This window comes from Onychomys torridus, unplaced genomic scaffold (genome assembly GCF_903995425.1).
Source record: "Onychomys torridus unplaced genomic scaffold, mOncTor1.1, whole genome shotgun sequence".
Taxonomy (NCBI): domain Eukaryota; kingdom Metazoa; phylum Chordata; class Mammalia; order Rodentia; family Cricetidae; genus Onychomys; species Onychomys torridus.
The window spans coordinates 124,068-146,390 of NW_023412624.1; the positions used below are offsets into that span (position 1 = coordinate 124,068).

Below are 22,323 nucleotides of genomic sequence, written 5' to 3' on the forward strand. Positions count from 1 at the left end.
CAGGAGGTAGGCCTTTCTATTTGGTTGTACCTGAGCCCCTGTCCAAGACAGACAAGCCTGATGTCTTAGTTAAGGTTTCTACTGCTGTGATAAAATCCATGACCAAAAGCAACTTGGAGAGGAAAGGGTTTCTTTCAGTCTATAATTCTTAAGTCACACTCCATCACTGAGGGAAGTCAGGGCAGAAACTCAGAGCAAGAACCTAGTTAGAGGAGAAGCAAGAACTAAAGGAGAAGCCAGGAAGGGATGCTGCTTACTAGCTTGCTCCCTATGTCTTGCTCAGCCTGCTTTCTTATACACCCAGAACCACCTGCCCAGAGATGGTACCACCCACAGTGGGTGGGGCCCTGCTCACATCAACCACTAATTAAGAAAATAAGTCCTACAGACTTGTCTGTGGAGGAATCTTATGGAGGTGTTTGAGACAGGGTTTCTCTGTGTAGCTTTGTGCCTTTCCTGGATCTTGCTCTGTAGACCAGGCTAGCCTCAAACTCGCAAAGATCCGCCTGCCTCTGCCTCCTGAGTGCTGGGATTAAAGGCATCTGGCTGAGACATCTGTCATCCCATTGATCACCAGCATTGATTCAGCTGATCTGGCTGGCTAGGCAGGTGTCCCCTTCCTCCCTCACCGCTCCATGTGCATCCCTCCCAAAGCTGCATGCTCAGTGGACGTTTCCCCGAATAGCAGAGGACCGGCTTTCCCTCAAGGGTATACAAATAGCTGTGTTCCCCTGCTAGAACCTCCAAACAATATCTTGGAGGCATGTTCTTAATTAAGATTACTTCCCAAATAGTTCTTGGTTTGTGTCAAGTTGACAAAAAAAAAAAAAAAAAAAATCAACCAGCACACCCAGTGGCAGCAATGTGAAATAACAGGGTCAGGTGACATCCAGATTAAGGTAGTTTAACCTCTATCAGTTTGAACAGTTGTATGAAGTTAGCTTCCTGTCTGGGAAAACCACCAGACTTTTTCAGCACATGGTGATTTGTGTGTGTGTGTGTGTGTGTGTGTGTGTGTGTGTGTGTGTGTGTGTGTTTGAATATGTACAGGTGCACTTGTGGATTCAGGTATACACATTTGTGTGTGTTGGCCAGAGGGCCACGTTAACTGTTAATCCTCAGGAATATAATCCACCTCTTTTTGAGAAGGATTTCTCTTTGATTTGGAGCTCACCAATTAAGCTAGATTCTACCGGCCAAGGAGCCCCAGGGATGATCCTTTTGTCTCTGCCTCCTCAGCATTAAGATTATCAGCAAAAGGCACCCCCATGTGGCATCTGAATGGGTTCTGGAGATCAAACTCAGGTTCTCATGCTTGGTAAGCAAGCACCTGGCTAACTGAGCCATCTCTCCTAGCCCCTGGCCCATGGTGGATTCTTGAGGAAGCAGCACAGATTAGAGGGTTGGAAGCAGGAAGGGAAGGTTGCCAAACAGAAAAGACAGATGTCAAAGGAGAACAAAGTCACTTGAGCTGAAATGAAGAGTGACGGGGACCCCAGGAAGGCGCGGACCCCCTGATACAAAGACCATTGTAGCCCATGTCCAGGAAAAGGGCATAAGGAGAAAGTTCGTGAAGCCTCTGTGCGGTCCAGAGCTAGAACAGGTGCGAAGAGAGATGAGGACACCCAGGCAGCCACAATGAGCAAAAAGTGACTCAGTACTGGGATGAGGGAGGCCAATGGCTGAAACCAGCCCCAGCACAAATAGAGATGCCCATTTTTTTTAGAATGGGATTTTTTTTTTTTTTTTAGAAAAATAGAGATCCTGGAGTACAGGGATTGAAAGAGGGCATCTTTGGCTGATAAGATGCAGAAAGCGAAGCTGTTAACAGTATTGACATTGATTTCAGCTGCCAAAAATGGAGAAGGCATTGGCATGGAGGAGCTACAAGTAATGGCTGAGGCCACAGTAGCCCCAGGGCCTCATAGAGGGAGCCCCACCTTTCTAGAACTCTACACACTCCATACTTTCCTTTGGCATTTTTTCAAGACAAACACTGTTGGATTTTAGTGATGACCTTTATGCTTGGCAGTGAATCACAAGTCTGTCCCTGGACGTACCTCACAAGACTTACCTTTTCAGCCTTTCTGTAGCAGGCTTTTTCTTTTGGGCCACAAACCAGCTCCCAGATCATGACATGGAGACTTATTACTTATGAATTCTTGGCCTTAGCTTATGATCGTTTCTGACTTTTTAAATTTAAATTAACCTGTTTCTTTTTCTCTGTTTTGCCTCCGGGTGTTTTACCTTTATTTTTGTATGTCTTACTTTACTGCTGTCTCTGTGTCTGTCTGGATGGTGGCTGCCTGGCTTCTGGCCCCAGGCATGTTCCTTTCTTTCTCTGTGGTCTTTTTTTCCTCAAGCCTAGATTCCTCCTATTTATTCACTTGCCTGCCAGCCCCGCCTATCCTTTTCTGCCTACCTATTGGCTGTTCAGCTTTTTATTAGACCAATCAGGTGCTTTAGGCAGGCAAGGTGAAACAGCAACACATCTTTTCATAATTGAACAAATGCAGCATAAATTAATGTAATACGCCTCTACACAGCTGAATATTCTGCAGCATAAACAAATGCAACACATATTTACATAGTTAAATTTCCACACCACCTTTCAGAGTGCAAAGCAACTTTTATTTCCCATTAGACATACACTGGGGTTGCTGATACACAGATAAGTCACCACCTATACGTAAAACTGTGTTCTCCATTTCAGTTTGATTTGGCATCACTCACATGTTAGACTTATACAGTGTTGTTGCTTTAAACCTACCTTGCTTCCCATTTGACCCTTCCTGGTAAGGCAGGCTTTCTTCTCAAGTCCCTAAGTTGCTGAAGTCCACGTGCGCTTCAGTTCTATAGCCTCCCCGCTCGACATTCAGCTGCTTTCCACCTCTAGGTTGCCTTTCCTGGGGATGATATTCATCAAAGGGCTCCACTCATGGGTGTCTTCCTGTCTAGGTTCTATGCTTGCAATAAGTCCCTCCTCATCCTCCTCACCTGCTGCTTAAACCGAAGCCACATGGCAATGCCTTGCTTCTGTCACATGCTGCTCTTTACAGTTTCCTTCATCCAATCATTCACTAAACCCAGTGCCTCAGAGAAGGTCCCTTTTGCTGGGGCTGCCCTCCCACAAAGTGAGCATATCTCCAGGGACCAGGGAATACCACTTGGGGAAATCTTGGTTTCCTTTAACATAAACAATGGATTCCCCTATAAAATGAAGATGCCAATCATCTCAGCGCTGCTCTGAGATAGGAATTGATGGAGGAAAGTATGACTGGAAGTATCCACACCCCAATCAGGAGGGCAGCAGACTGCTCTCCTTGGCCAGGTTGCTCCCAGCAGTGCAGCTTATGGAGGCAGAGCCCTGTGGCCTCCCTGTCTCTCTGCAGCTACTGGCTCATGTAATTAGAGGCCTGTGTTTGCTTCCATGGTCTGTAGTTCTCTACTTCTCTAATAAGAAACCCTGAGAGGGCTTTGAGAACTCCATTCCACTGGGGGAAGAAATCAGAACCGATGCCTGAAGAACTCACTTTCTTTTGACCTACTTCATTGCTTAGCTATCTTCAGTTACTCCTCTTCACTGAACAAAGCCTTAGAGAACACTCTAGATACAGTTTTAGAAAATGATGACTCACAAAAAAAGCATGGTGAAATACAAACCAAACTATAAAGATGAGGAATCATAGCTTTGTGTTAACAATAGTATGAGAGGAAGATGGTGAAAAGTGAGCACGCTTTCAGTCTGGGATTGCTCTGCTGCCTTCCTGACCCCTTGCAGAGGCATCAGCTTCTTCATCTGCACCAGCTGTGAACCATGGTCAGAGAGACCGGATACCCAGACAACAAGCTCACAGATTGGCAAGACTCCTTCATTATTTGAATTCTTGGCTGGCTGGTTCCCTGTGATGCCTGCCTCCCTTTCCTTGTTTTTCATTAGCATGAGAACTTCTAGGATTGCTGGAAAATGGTGCCCAATAAGGGAAGAGTAACTTAACCTAAGATAAATTGTTATCCTGGTTTCAGGTATCCCCAACAAAGCCAGGGAGGGAGGATATATTTTTACATGGGTGGCCCAAGGACGCAAAAACCATATTGGGTAGATCAGCTCCATCTGGTTCTCAATTTAGCATCATCACATGTTTAAAAGTTACTTTGTAAACAGGTAAAGAGTTGCATTGGATTATGGCTGCTGAATAGCTCTGTGAGATCTGATTTGTCACACTAAAAGGGAAGCACATCCTAACTTGGTGTTGCTGATGCAACAACTTTTAGGGCAGTGGCTCTCAACCTACTTTGTTCCCAGAGATCTTTGACCTTTCCTTCATTTTAAGGACTTATTTTTTGTGTGTGTGTGTTGTCAAGACTCTACACAACGGACTGTTTGGCTTTGGCCTGTAGTGTCCTTGAAACTGCTCTGCTCGCCCAGTATGGTCCATTCTGTTGGGTTGTGTTGGAAGCATCTGGGCTTTCATGCAGTAGGGGGGCTAAAAGAGCCCTTAATGGTCGGGGAAGACCAAGCTCTAGAACCTTCCAGATGAGATACCTAGGGAGGTCACTACACCTCAGACTCTTCTCCCTCCTGTAGTGCCTGCTCCAAAAACCTGAAGGTGGTTTGTAAATAAGATAGCTCAGTGTAGAATCACTAGTCTAGGCTGGTTACAGATTTTCCTGGTTCTCTAGTCAACCAAGGATTTGGGTTCATTTTTTCAAATGGCCTTACGCTACTTATTTTCTCCCAGACAGATCTATTTTAGGAAATGAAAAGAGGAAAGAACTAAGATAAAGCAAAAATGTGGCACTATCTTACAAGCCATAGCTCAGAAATCTAGTGTTGTGGGTAGTTGCTGAGGCCTGAAGAACTTCACACATTCTCAGACCCAGTGAAGCAGACCATGAACAGTGTCCTCAAACAGTTCTGTTCTAATTTCACTAACCCTGAGAAGCCAGGAGCAGTGCTGTGCAAATCTTTAGGTGTGTCTACCCTGTGACCGGGCCCTAAACATGGACACCAAGCTCTCCCGGGCCTGCTCTTGGGGCTGACACATGCTGGTCAAACGAATCGGGTCAGTCTTGTGCTCCACGATGTTGAAAGGACAGGCTTTCAGGTGTTCGGACATGGAGGTGACTTCGTTAAACTCCCAGCTCTTGATTTTGGAGAAGAGGCTGCTGAACTGCCAGGTCTGCCAAGAAAGAGAAGCTCAGAGGTGAACATGGCCAGTGAGCACTGAGGGGCTTCCAGGCTGAATGGGTCTGAGATGGCTGGCCCTGTTCCTCTGTGGTCAGCTTCCACAGTGCTCAGTGGCTGCCTGGACATTCATTATTTCATTTCCCTGCATCTAATGCCTAGCACCTGGCTAATTAATCACCTTCCAGCCAGCCTGATAGTTAGTTCGCCATGCTTGATGCCAGTCAACACTCGATACACACCTTCCCCAGCAACCTATGAGCAGCAAAAATTATGTCTAGACACAGTTCGAATGGTGATGATTAGCACTCAAAGTGGGGTGCTCTGGAACTTTTAACATCAAAAGCAGATTCTCTTCTTCCTCTGTACTTGGACTAGCGGAAAGCTGGGGTCCGAGGAACCCCCAGCAGCTCCCAGGGACACTGAGGAAGATCTACCTCAGAATGCAGCCAATATTACAGACTTGAGGATAGGAACAAAAGCCATTTTTGAGCTGCTAGAGTAAACCTTACCTGAAGCTGTTGCCTTTGTTTTGTTTTTTAATTATATAAATTAATATGTTTCTTTTATCATTAATGCCCCTTTATGTTTTTTCTAAAACTTAAAATGAAAAAATAGCCTAACAAAGAAGGGTCTTCTTAGAAATAAAGACCCCAAAAGAGGATTTCTATGAGTATGGTGCTCATTGATTTTCCACCTGGGATAGGGCCACAGAGCCACCAGCTTTAAAGTGCCGAGGGTTAGACTGACAGACGCCCTTTCAGACTGACTGTTCTACCGTCATGTTTGATCATTGTCCCTGGGCGAGAAAAGTGTTCCTGAAATCTTAGAACTGTTATCATTTTTTCTTAAAAAGCCTTTAATATGTATATCTTTTAGCCTTGCATAAGTTATCTCTCCCTTTTTGCAGGAAATTAGTCTGTCCCACATGATATCCAAAAGCGGCCAGATATATTTGAATTTGGGACAAAATTGAACCAAAAAATAATGAGTTTTTTTTGTATGTAAATTACATTATTGACATCTGGTTTTATAGAGAAAGATATGTGCTGGTCTTAGATGAACGTTTATCACTAACGTGGGTTGGTGGCAACTGGTCTTTAACATGTGAATGTGGGCATAGATAAATAAAAATACAATTATTTTTCCATGAAGACTATTTAAAGAAAATTAAGGGAAAATATACAGGATACTTTGGACATAATAAAAATGGATGCAAACAACTCTAATTCCTCCATACCAGTTTGAGAACATCCACATTTTATGGTGGCGTGAGGAGACATGGTCTATTCAGGGTTCATATTATCAACACATTTGCTATGAGAAAAGATATCACAGACACTTTGAATATGATGAATTAGGAGTTTAACTTCTGGAGAAGGTGTAATTCAGTGAAGATGGACTCACTTGAGAAAAGGAACAAGGCTCTACAGAAGAAAAGGATGCTTTGATTCATATATTGTAGCGTTTGATATTAAACAAGCAATTCAGCCATGGGAAATAAGCACTCCAAACACAACTTCCAAATACAACCTATTTTTAAAAGCCTGTTGGCATGAGACTGAGAGGAATTTGTTCATCTATTATACCAACCAGTCAGAGTCCAAGCAGGGAGCAAGTGGTACACTCAAATTGGGTGGGATTTGGGGGGGGGTGCGGTTTGCAACTCTGAGGGCAATATCCAGAGTTAGTAGCCTCATGGAAAGAGGAAAACTGTTCACTCCACCCAGAACAAGTAGCTATGTGGATCAAGTCACCTGGTATAGCCACCTTCAGTGGAGGGTCACAGCCACTTCATGGTGTCTTGAAGGTGAGGGGAGCGGATCCTTCAGCACGCCCCCCTCCTGCCTCCTCCTCCTGAAACAGTCACTCTGGTTCATCCTAACTAGAAGCTGGAGGATGGGCAGAGGAGCTAGCTGAGGCAAGCTGCAGAGATAAGTCTCTGGATGGAGATTAGAGAGAGCCAGCACAGAATGAGTGAGCAAGTGAAAGATACTCAAGAGGTCTAAGCAGGCATTGGCATCAGCACTATACTGCCAAACATACGTTTATAGTCTCTTTCCTGCTGGACTGAGCTGCTCAAGTGAGTCTTACGTTCAGCAACTATCCCAATGCCTGGTACAGCACTTGTCCCCAAGAGAGCTTTTAAAAATATTTATTGAATGAATGAACACATGAATGAATGAATGAATGAATGAATGAGTGAAAAAAAAAACAAACAAACAAGTGTTGACTTCCCTGACTGTGGACTTTCCAGGAGGTGCCTCCATGAGAATATCTCCTCTTCTTCCACTGCAAGAGGACCATCCCTCTCTCTTGCAACAAAGTGGCACAGATGTTCCTCATCAGTACGCACACCTGGGAGAGCTGGGCCAGGCTGATTCTGTCCAGAAACCCAGCAATGTATTGCAAAACCTCCAGCGGCAAGCTGCTTAGAGAATTCAGGCTTTTGCTACCATGGCCTGAGAGCTGGTCGCTCTTCCATCCCTCACTCAGCTCCGGAGCAACCTCTGGCTTGATGGCAAAGGTCTTCAGCTCCTGGCTATAGATGACTTTTGCTTTTTGTCTAGGGGGCCGGAAGTGGTTTTGGACAAATGTACATCCCAAGTAAGCGAGAGGGCATCGATGCTGGAACCAGCCATTGAGACACGACTGAATGTCTGTGTGGACATTCTTGAAGTGCAGGGGAAATTCATCTCTCCGGAAGAATTTGTTGCAGGTGAAAGTGAAGGCTGAGCTGCTTTTTTTGTGCCTCCGAGTCACGCACTCACTGTGGAGCTCCACGTGCAGGCCTCCAGGTTGGGCAGTGCCTAGGACGTCAGCCAACACTGTCTCTGAGGAAAACTGCTCTGGCTCAAAATTGTACGTTTGGGTGGCAAGGTCCATAAAGAGCCCATCGATGCTCCTGGATTCAGAGATGACATGGCCTTTGAGTTCTCTTTCCAAAGCACACTGGAGGGTGGTCTTGATGAGATCCGATTTGGGCAGGTCCTCCACAGAGACGCCCAAATCAGAAGTGTCTACGGCCTTGTGCTCACTTGGTCTGCACCTCAACATGGCATCTCCCAGGCGAGCTCGCTTCCCGCAGTAGCTCACAGGAATTTTGAAGGTGTAAACCGTTTTCACTTCTTGAGCCTCGAGGTTGCCTTAGACAAAGTCTCTTTCCTTGGGCGTGCAAGCAGGCATCTGCCCGAAGTGGATGAGCATACGTCCGTTGTGCACCAGATACATGTTGTAGTCTTTGGCATCTATGGCTGTTTTCAGTCTTTCCAGAACACCATCCTGCCAGGGGGCAAAACCTGTCATCTCCATGGCAACGGGGAGATCCTGGGGCTTCAGGCTTTCCTGTGGTTCTCTCCCTCGGGGAGGGGGCGAGCCCTCTGCATCACAAGTGCTACCATCACCGGAACACTGCTCTTTCCCAGTCACACTCTTGTCTTCTCTCTCCCCCGAGGAACCCGTTAAAACCGAGGCCGCGTGCTCCTTGCTGAACATACTCTCCCACTCGCCAAATTTGGCCAGGTCCATTCCTTCTTTGGTTTTTGCCAGGGCATTTCATTCCTCCTGACTGGGTTCCATCATTGGCCCGTTGGTTGCTGGCAGACAACAGTGTGGTCCTGGCCTGGCATCCGCTCCCCCCACCGCGCCTCCAGTCTCTTCCCAACTGGTGTCACCATTCATGGCTGGCTCCTTGGTGGCATCTCTGGTTTCTGGGAAAAGTTCTACCACTTTCAAGGACCTGAAGAGTATGTTCTGGTCCTGGAGGGCCAGGGCTGTGTCCAAACACTCCTCGCTGGGGGGCTCTTTCATGATGTTCTCATGAAGTGCGGTTTCGGAGTCCACATTGGGCCAGCGGTTCCATTCCATGGAGCAGCAGACCACGCTGGCGGGGTACACCTGCAGATGCTTAGCCAGCTTGTGGCAGGCCATGGAGAGCGGGCAGCCATACTCAGAGCTGAGTCAGGGAACCTGCTCTAGAGGGCAGAGGAGCGCATGCTCTGCCTCTTTGCACATGTGGAAGGTAGAGCCACAGAGCAGGTGGCAGTTTATCACCGGGCAGGAGACGCTGAATTCCACTGGAACATGGCAGTGGCGGTTGATACACCCCTCACAATGTCTGTGTTGCCCAGATGGAGGCCTGTGCGCCCGGCCCTGGACACAGTAGGGACAAAGGCAGAAAAGACAGGTGAGTGCAAGCAAGGGGGATAAAATACACTCCTGAAGTGGGTTTTAATGCACTTACTTCCTGTCTCCTTACAACTTCTGTAGCAACCTCTGAATGCAGAGATAATTGGGAACACAGCAGTCCAGAACGGTCTTTGTAGTAATTGATGCTGTGTAAGTGGTATGTTTAAAACAGATCCCAAAGACTGGGCTGTGACTCACTACATTTGACAGCTGTTATTATCAAACTATGTATTATGGGTGATTTCTATTGATAATACTATTGACTTAGGGTTACTGTTGCTGCTGCGATGAAACATCATGACTAAAAGCAAGTTGGAGAGGAAAGGGTTTATTTAGCTTACACTTCTACATCATAATCCATCACTAATGGAAGCCAGGACAGGAACTCAAGCAGGGTAGGAACCTGGAAACAAGAGCTGATGCAGAGACCATGGAGGGGTGCTGCTTACTGGCTTGCTCCTCATGGCTTGCTCAGCCTGCTTCCTTATAGAACCCACAATGTGCTGGGCCCACCCCCATCAATCATTAGTTAAGAAAATGCCTACAGCTGGATCTTATGGTGGCATTTTCTCAACTGAAGTTCCCCTTCAGACAACTCTAGATTGTGTCAAGTTGACATAAGACTAGCCAATACAATTTTGAATATTGCTTTTCAGACACAAGACTGGATTCCAATGTACTGATATTTCTCATCATGCTTATTACATTTTATGAGATAATCTCTTCTTTAGACTAACACAAAAAGCTAAATGGTCTTATTAAATTAAAAAAAAAATGAGCCAGATATTGGGGTGAAAATGGAAAGATAAGAGAAAACAAGCCACAGGCAACCTCACCTCGACAACTCCTCAGCTGATCCTGTTTCCTCAGACTGAAAGCCTCTGAGTCCTCAGCCAAAAGTGTCTCTGCTGAACTGCTGCTAAAAAGTTTCTAGTTCCTGGTCCTCATGCCTTATATACCTTTCTGCTTCCTGTCATTAAAGGCATGTGTCCTTCCCAAGCAAAGGCATGAGATCTCAAGTGCTGGGATTAAAGCTATGTGCCACCATGCCTGGATCTGTTCCCATTGTGGCCTTGAACTCATAGAGATCTAGACAGATCTCTGCCTCCCGAGTGATAGGATTAAAGGCATGTGTGCCACCACTGTCTGGCTTCTATGTCTAATCTAGTGGCTGTTCTCTTTTCTGATCCCCAGATAAGTTTTGCTAGAGCACAAATAAAATATCACCACAGAAGACAAAGGAAGGAAGATATGAAAAGGAGGTAGAGTAGATATAGGAGGAGATGGGGGAAGAGTAAATAAGATCAAGATATGTTGTATGAAATTCTTTAAGAGTTAAAAGTATTATTTAAAAACTTCTGCCTAAGATTATGAAGATACAGATTTATGTAGCTTCAAGAGTCTTTATTTGTTTTATTTTCCAGTTTGATCTACCATATTTTGGGATTATATATTTGTATATAATTTAATTCAAGACCACAACAATATTTATTCTTTGCAAATAATGATGGTGTACATAACACTTCTGAAGATGAATGTGCTGTTATTTATCTAGCCAACTGTTCCAGAGGACAAGACCAAGTCTGGTTTTCCTCTCTAGCATCTGGTGCTTGACATAAGCCACACTAGGTATTCAGTGATACTTCCTGAATGAGGGAACTGTTAGCCATTTAGATTATTGTTGGCATTTTTAATATTTTACTTTTTAAAAATTTCATTGCATAATAATTACACACACACACACACACACACACACACACACACACATATATATATATATGACTAATAACCACAACCACATCACGGTAATTAACATTTCTATCTCCTCATTTATTATTTCTATGTGTTGAGCAGTTCATTTTTGTTTTTTCAGTAAAAATCTTTGCTTACAACTCTTTTTCATCTTTCCCCTTAGTCAGTGTCCACATTTTGATAACAAATATCACACATTCACATCTATAACCATTGGCTGGGGCTCTGAGATAACTAGAGTTAGACCTGGATCTCTCAACAATGACGCCCAACAAAATACTGATACTTACCATGGCTTCCCAATGTCTGGCTTCTTAACTCTAGGGGAAATATGAAAATATGAATAATTAGTAAGGAAAGTGTTGTAGTTATTTATATGATCAAGGGCCAAAGAGACTTCACAAAGTCCCTCATTAAATTCTGCTCACCACCTTGGAGTTGTCCCATTTTACAGTTAAGAAAAATCACCATTTCTTGAAAAGCTTACTTATCCAGAGTCACTCATCTACTAAGTACAGAGTCATGTTTCCAAGTCAGGCCATGCTGGCCCAGGCTCTCTGCACTGACCCACATGTCTTCTGATGGGGCCTGTTCCAACTATGGAACCCATGACTTCTGCTTCTTCAAACCCCTCTTTACTTTTGACCTCCAATTGCCCATCCAGCCCCCCATGGAGCTTCATGTCTACTGAGGGGCCAGCCTGATTTCCAGCTTGACCTGGGGCATACTTATCTTATGCCATTCACCTAGTGTCTTCACTGTACTATGGCGAGGTCAGGGGTTAAATCCCCCAAACTTGGAAGCAGGCTACTGTGGGGCCAGTGACAATTAGAACAGAACCTGTTCTGCCTTAGGATAAATTGAGTTACCCAGCGCTGGTCGATTGGTTCTATGAGGGATTGTATTTGCCAGATCTTCTGGGTTTTCCAGGAGGAGGCAGATTTCTGTGAGTGTGGTTCAGCGGAGTGGTTAGAGGCTGACTGCATAGGTTTCTCCCCTAGCTCTATAGACCGGTAGCTAGGACGCTTTGGGAATGCTTCTTAGCTTCTTTTAAATCCATTTCCCCTCTGTGAAGGAGGCGGCTAGCACTACCTACACCACTAGTGAGCAGGCTAGCACTATTCAGAGGAATGAAAGAGTTAAATGCACATGAAATTTAAAATGAGTATTCTCTATTTCCTCATAGTGCAAAATATTTTACTACACAATATATCAGAAAATCCTCAGAATTCTGTGTTGACAACTAATTCAATTGAAAACAAAAACATTCTATTTGGGCAAAGACAAACTATTCAGGCTAGATCAGCCATGCTGGTTTAAGTTTGTGCATGGCCTTGTGATGCATGGCCTAGAGTGTCAGCAAGGCTGTTCCAGTTTGTGTTCATCTGGAGCAGAGCTGGAAGGTTAGCACTCCAAAATCAGAAGGTGCAGAACCTTGCGTTTTTATTTATTTAGAATTTGGCAATTTGCTGTGGGTGATTCTCTTCCAGTAAATTTTTTTTCAAACATATACAAAAGGTGAATGAACATATACAATAAGCAATTCATGACACATCGCTCTAACAGTTGTGTTATTTGTGTGCCTCTTCCTCTTAATGGTTAGAGCCACCCCATGTGATAACAAGATACTAAAGATGCTGATGATGCTTCATCCCTAAGCCCTTCAACATGGACCTTTCCCTCTGGAATTTATGGTGCCATTATCTCATCCAAAAAAATTAAAAACAACTACTTAACATCATGAATACACACACAAACACACACACACACACACACACACACACACACACACACACACACACACGACAGGGTCTCCCTATGTAGCCCTGGCTGTCCTGGAACTGGAACTCTCGATGTAGATCAGGCTGGCCTGGAACTCACAAAGATCAAAAGTCTCTGCCTTCCCAGTGCTGGGATTAAAAGTATGCACACTGCACCTAGTTTGAAACAGAATTCTTTTGAATTTAGTATGCAATACCCTCCCCCTGCCGCAAACACACATGTTCAAGGAATCTTACTTTGGCTCCCTCTTTATGCTTTTGTGGATTTGTTTCAACAAACATTCATTGGTTGTACTCTGTGTCAGTAATGCCCATGAGTCATGCAAACTGCTTTCAAACTGAGTCTTAGACACTTTCATCAGAATCATCTGTGGCACGTGTGGACCTGGAAATCTGTATTGTTCTATGTGGTAGTCAGCAACATGTGGCTGTTTCAATTTGATCACAATGGAATAAAATAGAGCAATTCTTCCTTCATGCCAATTGCATTTTTAGTGTCCAGTAGTCACACCTGCAAGTAGCTAGTCTGTTGGACAATGGAGAATAGAACATTTCCATTTTCATGGAGAGTTATAATGCTCTGTAGAACCTGACTGCACCCATGGCTATGTGTGGGATAAATACTGGAATTATACCTTCAATGCATGCCCTGGTGGTTTATGGTTTTTTGTTTGTTTGTTTGTTTTTGTTCATTTGGTTTTTTGCTGGAGTTATCAGGGTAGAGGAGCTTCAATTGAGAAATTGCCCCCAATTGATTGCCTTTAGGAAAGTCTACAGAGCATTTTCTTGATGGATGATTGATGTGGGAAGACACAACTCACTGAGTGTAGTGCCACCCCTGGATAGGTTGTTCTGGGTTGTATAAGAAAGCAGGCTGAGCAAGCCATGAGGAGCAAGCTGGCAAGCAACATTCCTCCTCCATGATCTCTGCTTCAGAAGTGGCAGTCTAAGAAGGCCCCGAGGAAACTTGAAGTACATTTAGGGAGACACGGTAGTGATGGTGGATGGCTGTCACTTTCAGGTTAATGAGGTGAGGGAGAGGAGAAGAAAGCTTTCCAAGCTCTTAGGTAAATGAAACCTGCACTGAGTGGGACTGACTTGGAACACACACACACACACACACACACACACACACACACACACACACACTGAGCACAGCCACAATTGTTACCATGCCTTGTTTGGAACCCCTGCAGCTGTATTACCAGACACCTCTAGACCAGGCAGAAAATCAGGAACTCTTCCAGGCCTTGTCTGACTTCAGTGCATATACTAGGGCAGTCTTTGTAACAGACTGTGATTCAGTGGACCAGAGGGAAGCCTGGAATTTCCCCATGACAAGCTCTAGGTAATGCTGATGGTCCAAGTTTTACCTCTCCAGTTTTCAGAGGAAAACCTGAGGCCCTGAGGTGGACTGTGTCTTGCCTGAGCTCTGACACTCTCTGTGTCTAGCCACATGTTGTTCTGTTCTCGCTGCACCCAGATGTTCTGTTAAGTCTGTAGAAACCCCGGCACCACACAGCCAGTCTGTGTGGAGATGGCCAAGGGTGTGTTAAGAGCTTAGATGGTGCCAAAGGTGAAGTAGAACAGAGCCTGGAAAGTTGGAGGAGAAGGTGACTAAAGGTCATTGGCCAACAAGGTCGTAATAACACACATAACAGGTGTATTTACAACCAGCAAGGCAGAATGGGATTAACAGTAATTTTCACATGTTATGCTATGGTTAAAAAGTTAGTGGCACACAGGCTTGATGTCAGGGAGATATTTTTAGGCAAATGGCTCTTTCAGCACTCATCATATAGTGCTGCTGTGACTATTGTGACCCCTCATGTGGCCAGCCCTCGAAATAATGATTGATGTCTGAACTTGAGCCTCAGTGAAAGTGGGAAGGTTAAAAGGCAAAGATCAAACATGTTCTTTAACTCCCAACCCACTCACCCACCAGTTAGTCAAAGTTATTCATTGTTCTCCCAGTTCCCTGCTATGGAGATATTTAACTCTAGAGAAAGAAAGCATATAACGTTAACCATTAAATTCATCTCTCTACCCCTTGGGGTTTGAACTCCCCTAGGCATCTATTGATAAATCCCTCATGTGGTCCACAGGCTTCTGGGCTGTGAGTCCAGCAACTTCACTATCTACTGATAAAATGAGCTTCCCCACATCCCGTCAGCTTTACAATCGGCAGTCTTCCATCTCTAGAATTCACTCTACCTTCAAAGCTTTTGACTTATTAGCATTTAATTCTCATAGTCAATCCTTAACTTGGTGGTGGGGGGGGACTGTCAAGTTGTCCTCTTGAAGACTTCTAATCTAGCATACTGAGTCTCATGTACCCACTTCTGCCTCAGTGCCATGGAAACCCTGGCAAAATTAAACGCCATTTAGACAAGGCCACAGTGAAACTGACTGTGCCTAAGCAAACAGGTACGATACTAACATAGAGTCCTGTATAGACTGGGGTGGGGGGTGGTGCATTGGAGGTTCCAGGACAGTGACAAAAAGGAGCCAGAAGTTAGGGCATCTGAGTAGTTGCCTTAGACCTGCTTTGACTCAGCATTGACACCTCAGATCCCTTTCTGCTCAGGCCACTTCCCAGGCTGTCCTCAGCTGAACTCTGAACCGAAGAAATATAGGAAGCTAAACAGGGCCCCTTTGCTGTTGCCAACTTTTTCTCATGCACACAACGCTATAAGGTTATTCCGGGAGCTAGGAGGGATTTATCAGCCTTCCTAGCTTTTAAGACCATGAATGGCTTTCTTCACTTTACTTCTGCTGTTCTGGGTGTGCATGCTTCAAGTCAGTCACAGTTTTGAGTTTAGGTACATCCGCCTGTGTATGATTTTCAGCTTGTAGAACACTTTCACTTTTGTGGCTGTGTGGGGTTTTTTTTGTTTTTGTTTTTTTTTTTTTTCTTTTTTGGATCCAGGGAAGTGGGCAGGAAAGAGCTGCACTTAGGCAGTTTGAGCCGGGTTTTAGATTGCAGGCAGAGTGTGAGTATTGAGTGCAGTGAAATATAGCTGTGGTGCATTAGCCCGCAGTGTGTCACAGTGGGTGGAATTTAAGCCTTGTGACAATGACTTGCAATTAGAGCAGCAAAGATGATTGGAGAAAACATTGCAGCATTTGGACTCACGCTAGGTCTGCACTTCTTTCCTGGGCACTATCACCGCTCTGTAACTAAGATAACACTGTTCTGTTCTGGTTGATTGTAGAGGAGCCAGCCTAAGCCGGCAGAAGGCTGCCGGCACGTCAAGCTGCTGTAGGATTTTAAATAAATTCAGAACAGATTACACATGGCTGAGGAGCCCCAGTACCAACCTCTTCCCCCATAAACCACAGGTTCTGAAGTTTGTTTAACAACCCACCTTCAGGGCACAATGGAACAACCTGGGTCTCACCTGCCCACGTTTGAAAATCTTACCTAAATGGTACAAGCTGACTCAGCATCTGCAGCTATCAGCTCTTAGATGGGTGAGCAAGCAGGTCTCCAAGAGGTGGCTGCCTGGTGCCTCTGCTGCAACAGTGGACCCGAGTTCTGCTGGAAAGGCAAGCGAATGGGAGAAAACGTCAACTGACATAGTTCAAGTGTTTCAAAGTTAAAAATAAAACTATATCACAAGGGCAATGTGATCAGGCTCAGCTTACGCCTGACTCCCTTCGCCTGTAGGCTATCAACACTTGGTGTGTAAGTACTGGAGTGGCAGAGCAGAGCCCAGGAGAAGAGGGGCTTTATACCAATGGGCTTTGTCTTACCAAAGGAAGGAGGAAAGCCTTTGGAAGAACAGTCAGTGCAAGGCTAGCAGAGCTGCAATCCTGTGTGTGCCCAGGGCAGGTCCAGCTGTGCTCAGGAGCTGGGGGAGAAGCAACAGGATTCTTCCGCAAATTATAACCCTGCTTTTCACCCAAGCCCCTCACTGGTGGAAGCAGCAACTTATAGGCTTATTTATTTATTTATTTATTTATTCATTCATTCATTTATTTAGCCTCTAGCTTTTTGGCTCTTTTGGGGGGCCTGCCAACCAGCTCCCAAGTAAATACATGAAGTCTTATTCTTTTTTATGAATGCTCAGCCTTAGCTTGGCTTATTCCTAGCCAGGTTTTCTTAACTAATTATCCCATCTATCTTTTGCCTCTTGGGATTTTATCTGTCTCTATTTCTGTAGAGCTTTCTTTACTTCTCACTCCTTGGCTGGCTGTGTAGCTGGGTGTCTGACCCCTGGAGTTCTGGTCCTTGATCTTGCCTCTGAGATTCCTCCTATTTATTCTCTCTGCCTGCTAGCCCCACTTAGCCTTTCTCCTGCCTTGATATTGGCCGTTCAGCTCTTTATTAGACCAATCAGGTGTTTTAGACAGGCAAAGTAACACAGCTTCACAGAAGTAAACACATGCAACATAAAAGAATGCAACACATCTTTGCATCATTAAAGAATGTTCCACAGCATAAACAAATGTAACACACCTTAAAACAATATTCCACAACAGCAACTTGTGCAAGTGGCATAGGGGCAAGCTCCTGTTTCTCCCGTTTCTTCTCATGACAACTCAGTATCTATCCTCCTCTGGTGGCTGGGGAAAAGGAGAGTTTATCAGGATAAACCGAGCACAGAGTAAGTCACAGGGAGAGAATTAGAGGTGGTAGGAGGCTTGACTATCATTCAGTACATTTCCCTCTTGTTACAGATGAGAAGATGCAGGATCAGGGAAGGTAAACTACTCATCCATAATCACAAGGCTCAAAGCCAGAAGAAAGACTTCTGGTAGCCTGGTATTCTTTACCTTAACCACTTCAAGATAGTCCTTTCCACCTCTTTTCTGAGGGAAAAAACAGCAGGTGAATAATGTCTCCTGCATACAAAGTGCTCAGTCTAGCTGCTATCTGAATGTGGCTGTGTCTGGAGGGGAAAGAGAGGTGCTTGAATCTGCTGTGATGAGCAGTCTCTGAAGTCCCCTTCCCCCATTCTCCCCTGCACATTTGTTCATGTAGGTAAACTCATCAGGGTGAAAAGTCAGAAGATAGAAATCCTAACATTGCTACATGCATCTTGTAAAACGTTGCTGGATTTGTCATGCTGTTTTCTTGTGGATTCCTTAGGCTTGTCTCTAGATAATGCCTCTGTGAATTGAGGTATTCTTATTTCCTTTCCAGGCTGGTTGCTTTTTATTTCCTTCCCTTATTCCCTTTTCCCTGGCCTGGAGTGTCCTGCACTAGGTAGAACAGGAGTAGCAACGGGGAAGCTGTCCCTGCTTGTCCTGGACAGCAGGCTCTTTCATAGGCAAGTCACCCGTGGAATTTTCCACACATGAGTACAAGTTGTCTGGGAATCTTTCAGACAGCTTTTTGCAGGTTGAAGAGGGGGAGGGAATTGGTAGGTTTTTTAGTCTGGAGACTGTTCCCATCACGAAAGGCCATGGACTTTTACCAGATGGTTTTTCTATGCCTCTTGTATCGCATTTATTGGTGTTTGTATATTGAAACAAACTTCAATTTTTGGGGGGTAAGCCTCACTTGGTCTGGTACATTGCTCTTTCTCCATTGTCCTAGTTAGGGTTCCCATAGCTATGATGAAACACCATAACCAAAAGCAAGTTGGGGAGAAAAGAGTTTGTTTGGCTTATAATTCATCATAATCCATCACTAAAGGAAGTCAGTACAGGAACTCAAGCAGGGCTATAACCTGGAGGCAGGAGCTGATGCAGAAGCCATGGAGGGGTATTGTTTACTGGCTTTCTCATTATAGCTTACTCAGCCTAGTTTCTTAGAGAACCCATGACCACCAGCCCATGGATTGCACCACCTACAATTGGCTTGGCCTTCCCACATCAATCACTAATTAAGAAAATGCCCTACAAGCTTGCCTAAAACCTGATCTTAGGGAGGCATTTTCTTAATTGGAGCTCCCTCTTCTCAGATGACTTTAGATTGTGTCATCTTGACATGAAACTATCCAGCACATCTGTATTATTGGCTTTGATTTGTTACTATTTTACTGAGGATTTTTGCACCTAGCCTGTAACTTCTTTGGGATGCTTTTGCTTGGTGTGATAATGGGGTGATACTGGTATCATAGAGCAAGTAGTATTCCTGTGTGTTCTTCAGGGTTTTCTAGAGTAACAGAACTTATAGAATGGATCAATCAATCTGTCTGTCTGTCTACACACACACACACACACACACACACACACACACACACACACACACGGGATTTATTAAATGATTTACAGGTTGTGGTCCAGCTAATCCAACAATGGCTGCTTATGTACAGAAGGTCCAGGAATCCAGTAGTTCTTCAGTACATGAGGCTGGATGTCTTAGCTGGTTTTCAGTAGACACCAGAGTCCTGAAGAAGTGCCAGAGACAGAATGGACTGGCTACTGAGGGGTGGGGCTTCCAGCAGAACGTGTAGTCCATGTTAGAGGTGGGTCTTCTTACTTTCAAAGATCTAGAATAAAGGAATGTCTTCAGACTGCAAAGATACAGATTAAAAGTGGATCTGCCCACTTCAAATGACCCAGTTAAGAAAAAAAAAATCCCTCACAGGTATGCCCAGCCATTTTTGGGTTTTAGTTAATTACTGATGGTTTTAGTTAATTCCTGATGTAGTTCAGATGACAACTAAGAATAGCTATCACATCCCTCTTCTGGTTTTGGGAGGATACAATGCAGGATTTAAACATTTGGTAGTATTTGCTGGTGGAGCCATGTAGGGCTAGGCTCTTCTTTGTGGGAAGCCTTTGTAATCTCTTCACTTGTCTAGCCTTAACTGCAGAATTCATACTTCTTGTTAGGTCAGATCTGATATTTTATCTTTCAAGGAATTTGTTCATTTCATCTAAGTTGCTGAGTTTGTTAGCACATAATTGGCAACAGGATCCCTTTATAATGCTTCTATCTTCTGTGAAATTGGTGGTAGCAGCTCTTCTTTCATTTATGATTCAGTAATTTGAGTCAGCTCCCCTCTCCTCCTTCAGTCAGTTAGACTGTGTTTGTTAGTATGTTAATGTTCCCAAAGAGCTAAAGTTTGGTTTCATTGTTTTTTCTTTTTTTATTCTTTATCTTGCCCCATATTTTATCTCCTTATAGTCTATACTTGTTTCTTTCTGCTTCCTTTGCACTTTTTTTACTTTTCTGGTTTTCTCAGGTAAAAATGTTGATTTGAAAGTAAGATGTTGGGGACAGTAAAAGGATTAGCAGTTGTCAAATGACTGGGGGGGGGAGGGATGAATAGGAGGAACAGGAGAGACTTTTAAAGGAGCAGAATCACTCTGTGTGATATTGCAATGGTAGATACATACTGCTATAGATTTGTCAGAGCCACAGTCTATACATTGAGAATGAGGCCAGTATAAGCTATAGATTTTGATAAGGATGCATCCATGTAGGTTTGTCATAGTAAATGTGTCTCTCTTGTGAAAGACGCTGTTATTGGGGGAGGCTGTGGACATAGAAGAGTAGGTTACAGATGGGGACTCCCTGTACCATCTGCAAAATCTTGCTGCAAACCTAAAACTATTAAGAAGGCTAGGGGCTAAAGATCAGAAGAAAGAGCACTTACTGATCTTGTAGAGGACCAGAGTTTGATTCCTAGTGTCTATATTTGGCAGTTCACAATGACATGGAATTCCAGATCCAGGGGATGTGACACCCTCTTCTTGCCTCCACAGGCACCCATATGTACATGCACATATCTACAGTACACACATAAATAATTTAAGTCTGCAAAAAACAAAGCCAATAAAAAATAACACAAAAGTACAAAACTAAGCAAAATTTCCAAACCTGTTACAGGTCTACAGATTGTCCTGCATGGTCTTTGTGATAATTTACAGAGTAGAGGGTAACAAAGGCCTCAATACCTCTTAGTACCTGCCAGTTTCCTCCAATAAACGCTGGTTCAGGTTACTATCTATGTATGCTACCAGATTATCCAAATTAGGATGTCTTCCTTGGTCATTTCTCTTTTTGTGATACTAGAGATTGAACCCAGGGCCTTGCCCATGTGGGGCAAGCACTGTATCACCATCTCTGTCTACAGCCCTTCCTCAATTAATTTTCTAAGTAGAGGGATGAGTGATAAGTTTCTTTAAACTTTGCTCTCTATAGCTAAGGAAAGCTATCTGTAAGTGTTATTCATTTAGCTAGGATTGGTTTTGTGGTCTAGAGTGTGCTTGAAATATTAAATAAAATTATATATTATATAATTATATATACAATATATATACACATCAAATTATATATGTATACAATTTATTAAATTACATATACTATATAAAAATATTTTATACAGAATTATATATTACATATATAATCAAATGATTATATGTAATCAAATGATTATATGTAATATATAATTATATAATTTAATAAAATTTATTAATATAATATATAACTATATAGTATATATAATTTTATTAATACTTTGAGAATTCATATGATGTATTTTGATCATATTCACCCTCCTCTTGCCTCTTCCTCCCATAATCATCCTGTTTGCCCTCACCTCTCCACCCACCTAACTATGAGTTTTCTTCCTCTTTTGAAAACCCCCATCATGTCTGATCTGTGTTGTCCTACTACTCTGGGTGTGGGTCTGCTATGGACCGTGGTTTCATGTAGCTCAGGAAGGCCTCAGAATCACTGTGTACTTGATGATCACCTAGAGCTTGGGATTCTCCTGATTCCACCTCCAGTCTTCTTGGATTGCAGGTATGTGACACCCACTTTGGTAGGGCTGGAGATGGAACCCGGAGCTCCAGGCATGCTAGGCAAACACCTACTGAGGTATGTCCCCATTCCCAAAAATATGCATTCTTTACAGCTGGGCATGGAAACTAGCATACTCCCATTACATCAACCTCATCAAACTCATTAATTATGTAGCTAAATCTTTTCCTCTCCTATAAAATTGTTGTCTACTTGACCTTTTAGCTATGGAGACTGCTGTATGACAATTTCGCATTGTGATTATTGTGATCTTATATTTGTTCAAGTTCCTCCAAACTTTTGTTAACATTTGCTTCATACGGGTTGGGTATATGCTATTAACTATATGTAAGTTCAGCTATATGTATCTTTCACAAGTTAATCATACCTCTTGTTATTTTCTATAGTGTTTGATCTCTATCTAATCATGTATTTCCCCTTGAGGTTTAACTTGCCAGATGAGATGCCCATGCTAGCTTCCTTCCTGTTTGCAGGTATTTGACAGGTGTCAGAGTCCTGCTCTGACCTGTTGAAGGGTTCTTGGGAGGAGGAGAGAGGAATGAGGAAGTATTAGATAGAAATATAGGTGGAGACAGACAGAAAGACAGAGAGACAGAGGATAGTTTCAGGAGGGTCAATACCCAGCCACCCAGACTTTATTCATGATTTTAAACATCATCAAAGGGAGGAGCAGAAGACCTCCTCCTTTC

At 43.8% G+C, this 22,323-nt stretch overlaps 1 protein-coding gene across 1 annotated transcript; it reads right to left on the reverse strand.

Annotated features, from left to right (window-relative positions):
* Positions 1–2,662: 2,662 nt before the first annotated feature.
* On the reverse strand, positions 2,663–9,340 carry Fbxo40 (F-box protein 40; the record flags this gene model as incomplete). The annotated part of the gene is given in 2 exon segments (XM_036176148.1): positions 2,663–5,183; positions 7,427–9,340. Coding segments are annotated over 2 exon segments (2,127 nt in total), but the record flags the coding sequence as incomplete, so codon positions are not given.
* Between the last annotated feature and the right edge of the window lie 12,983 nt (positions 9,341–22,323).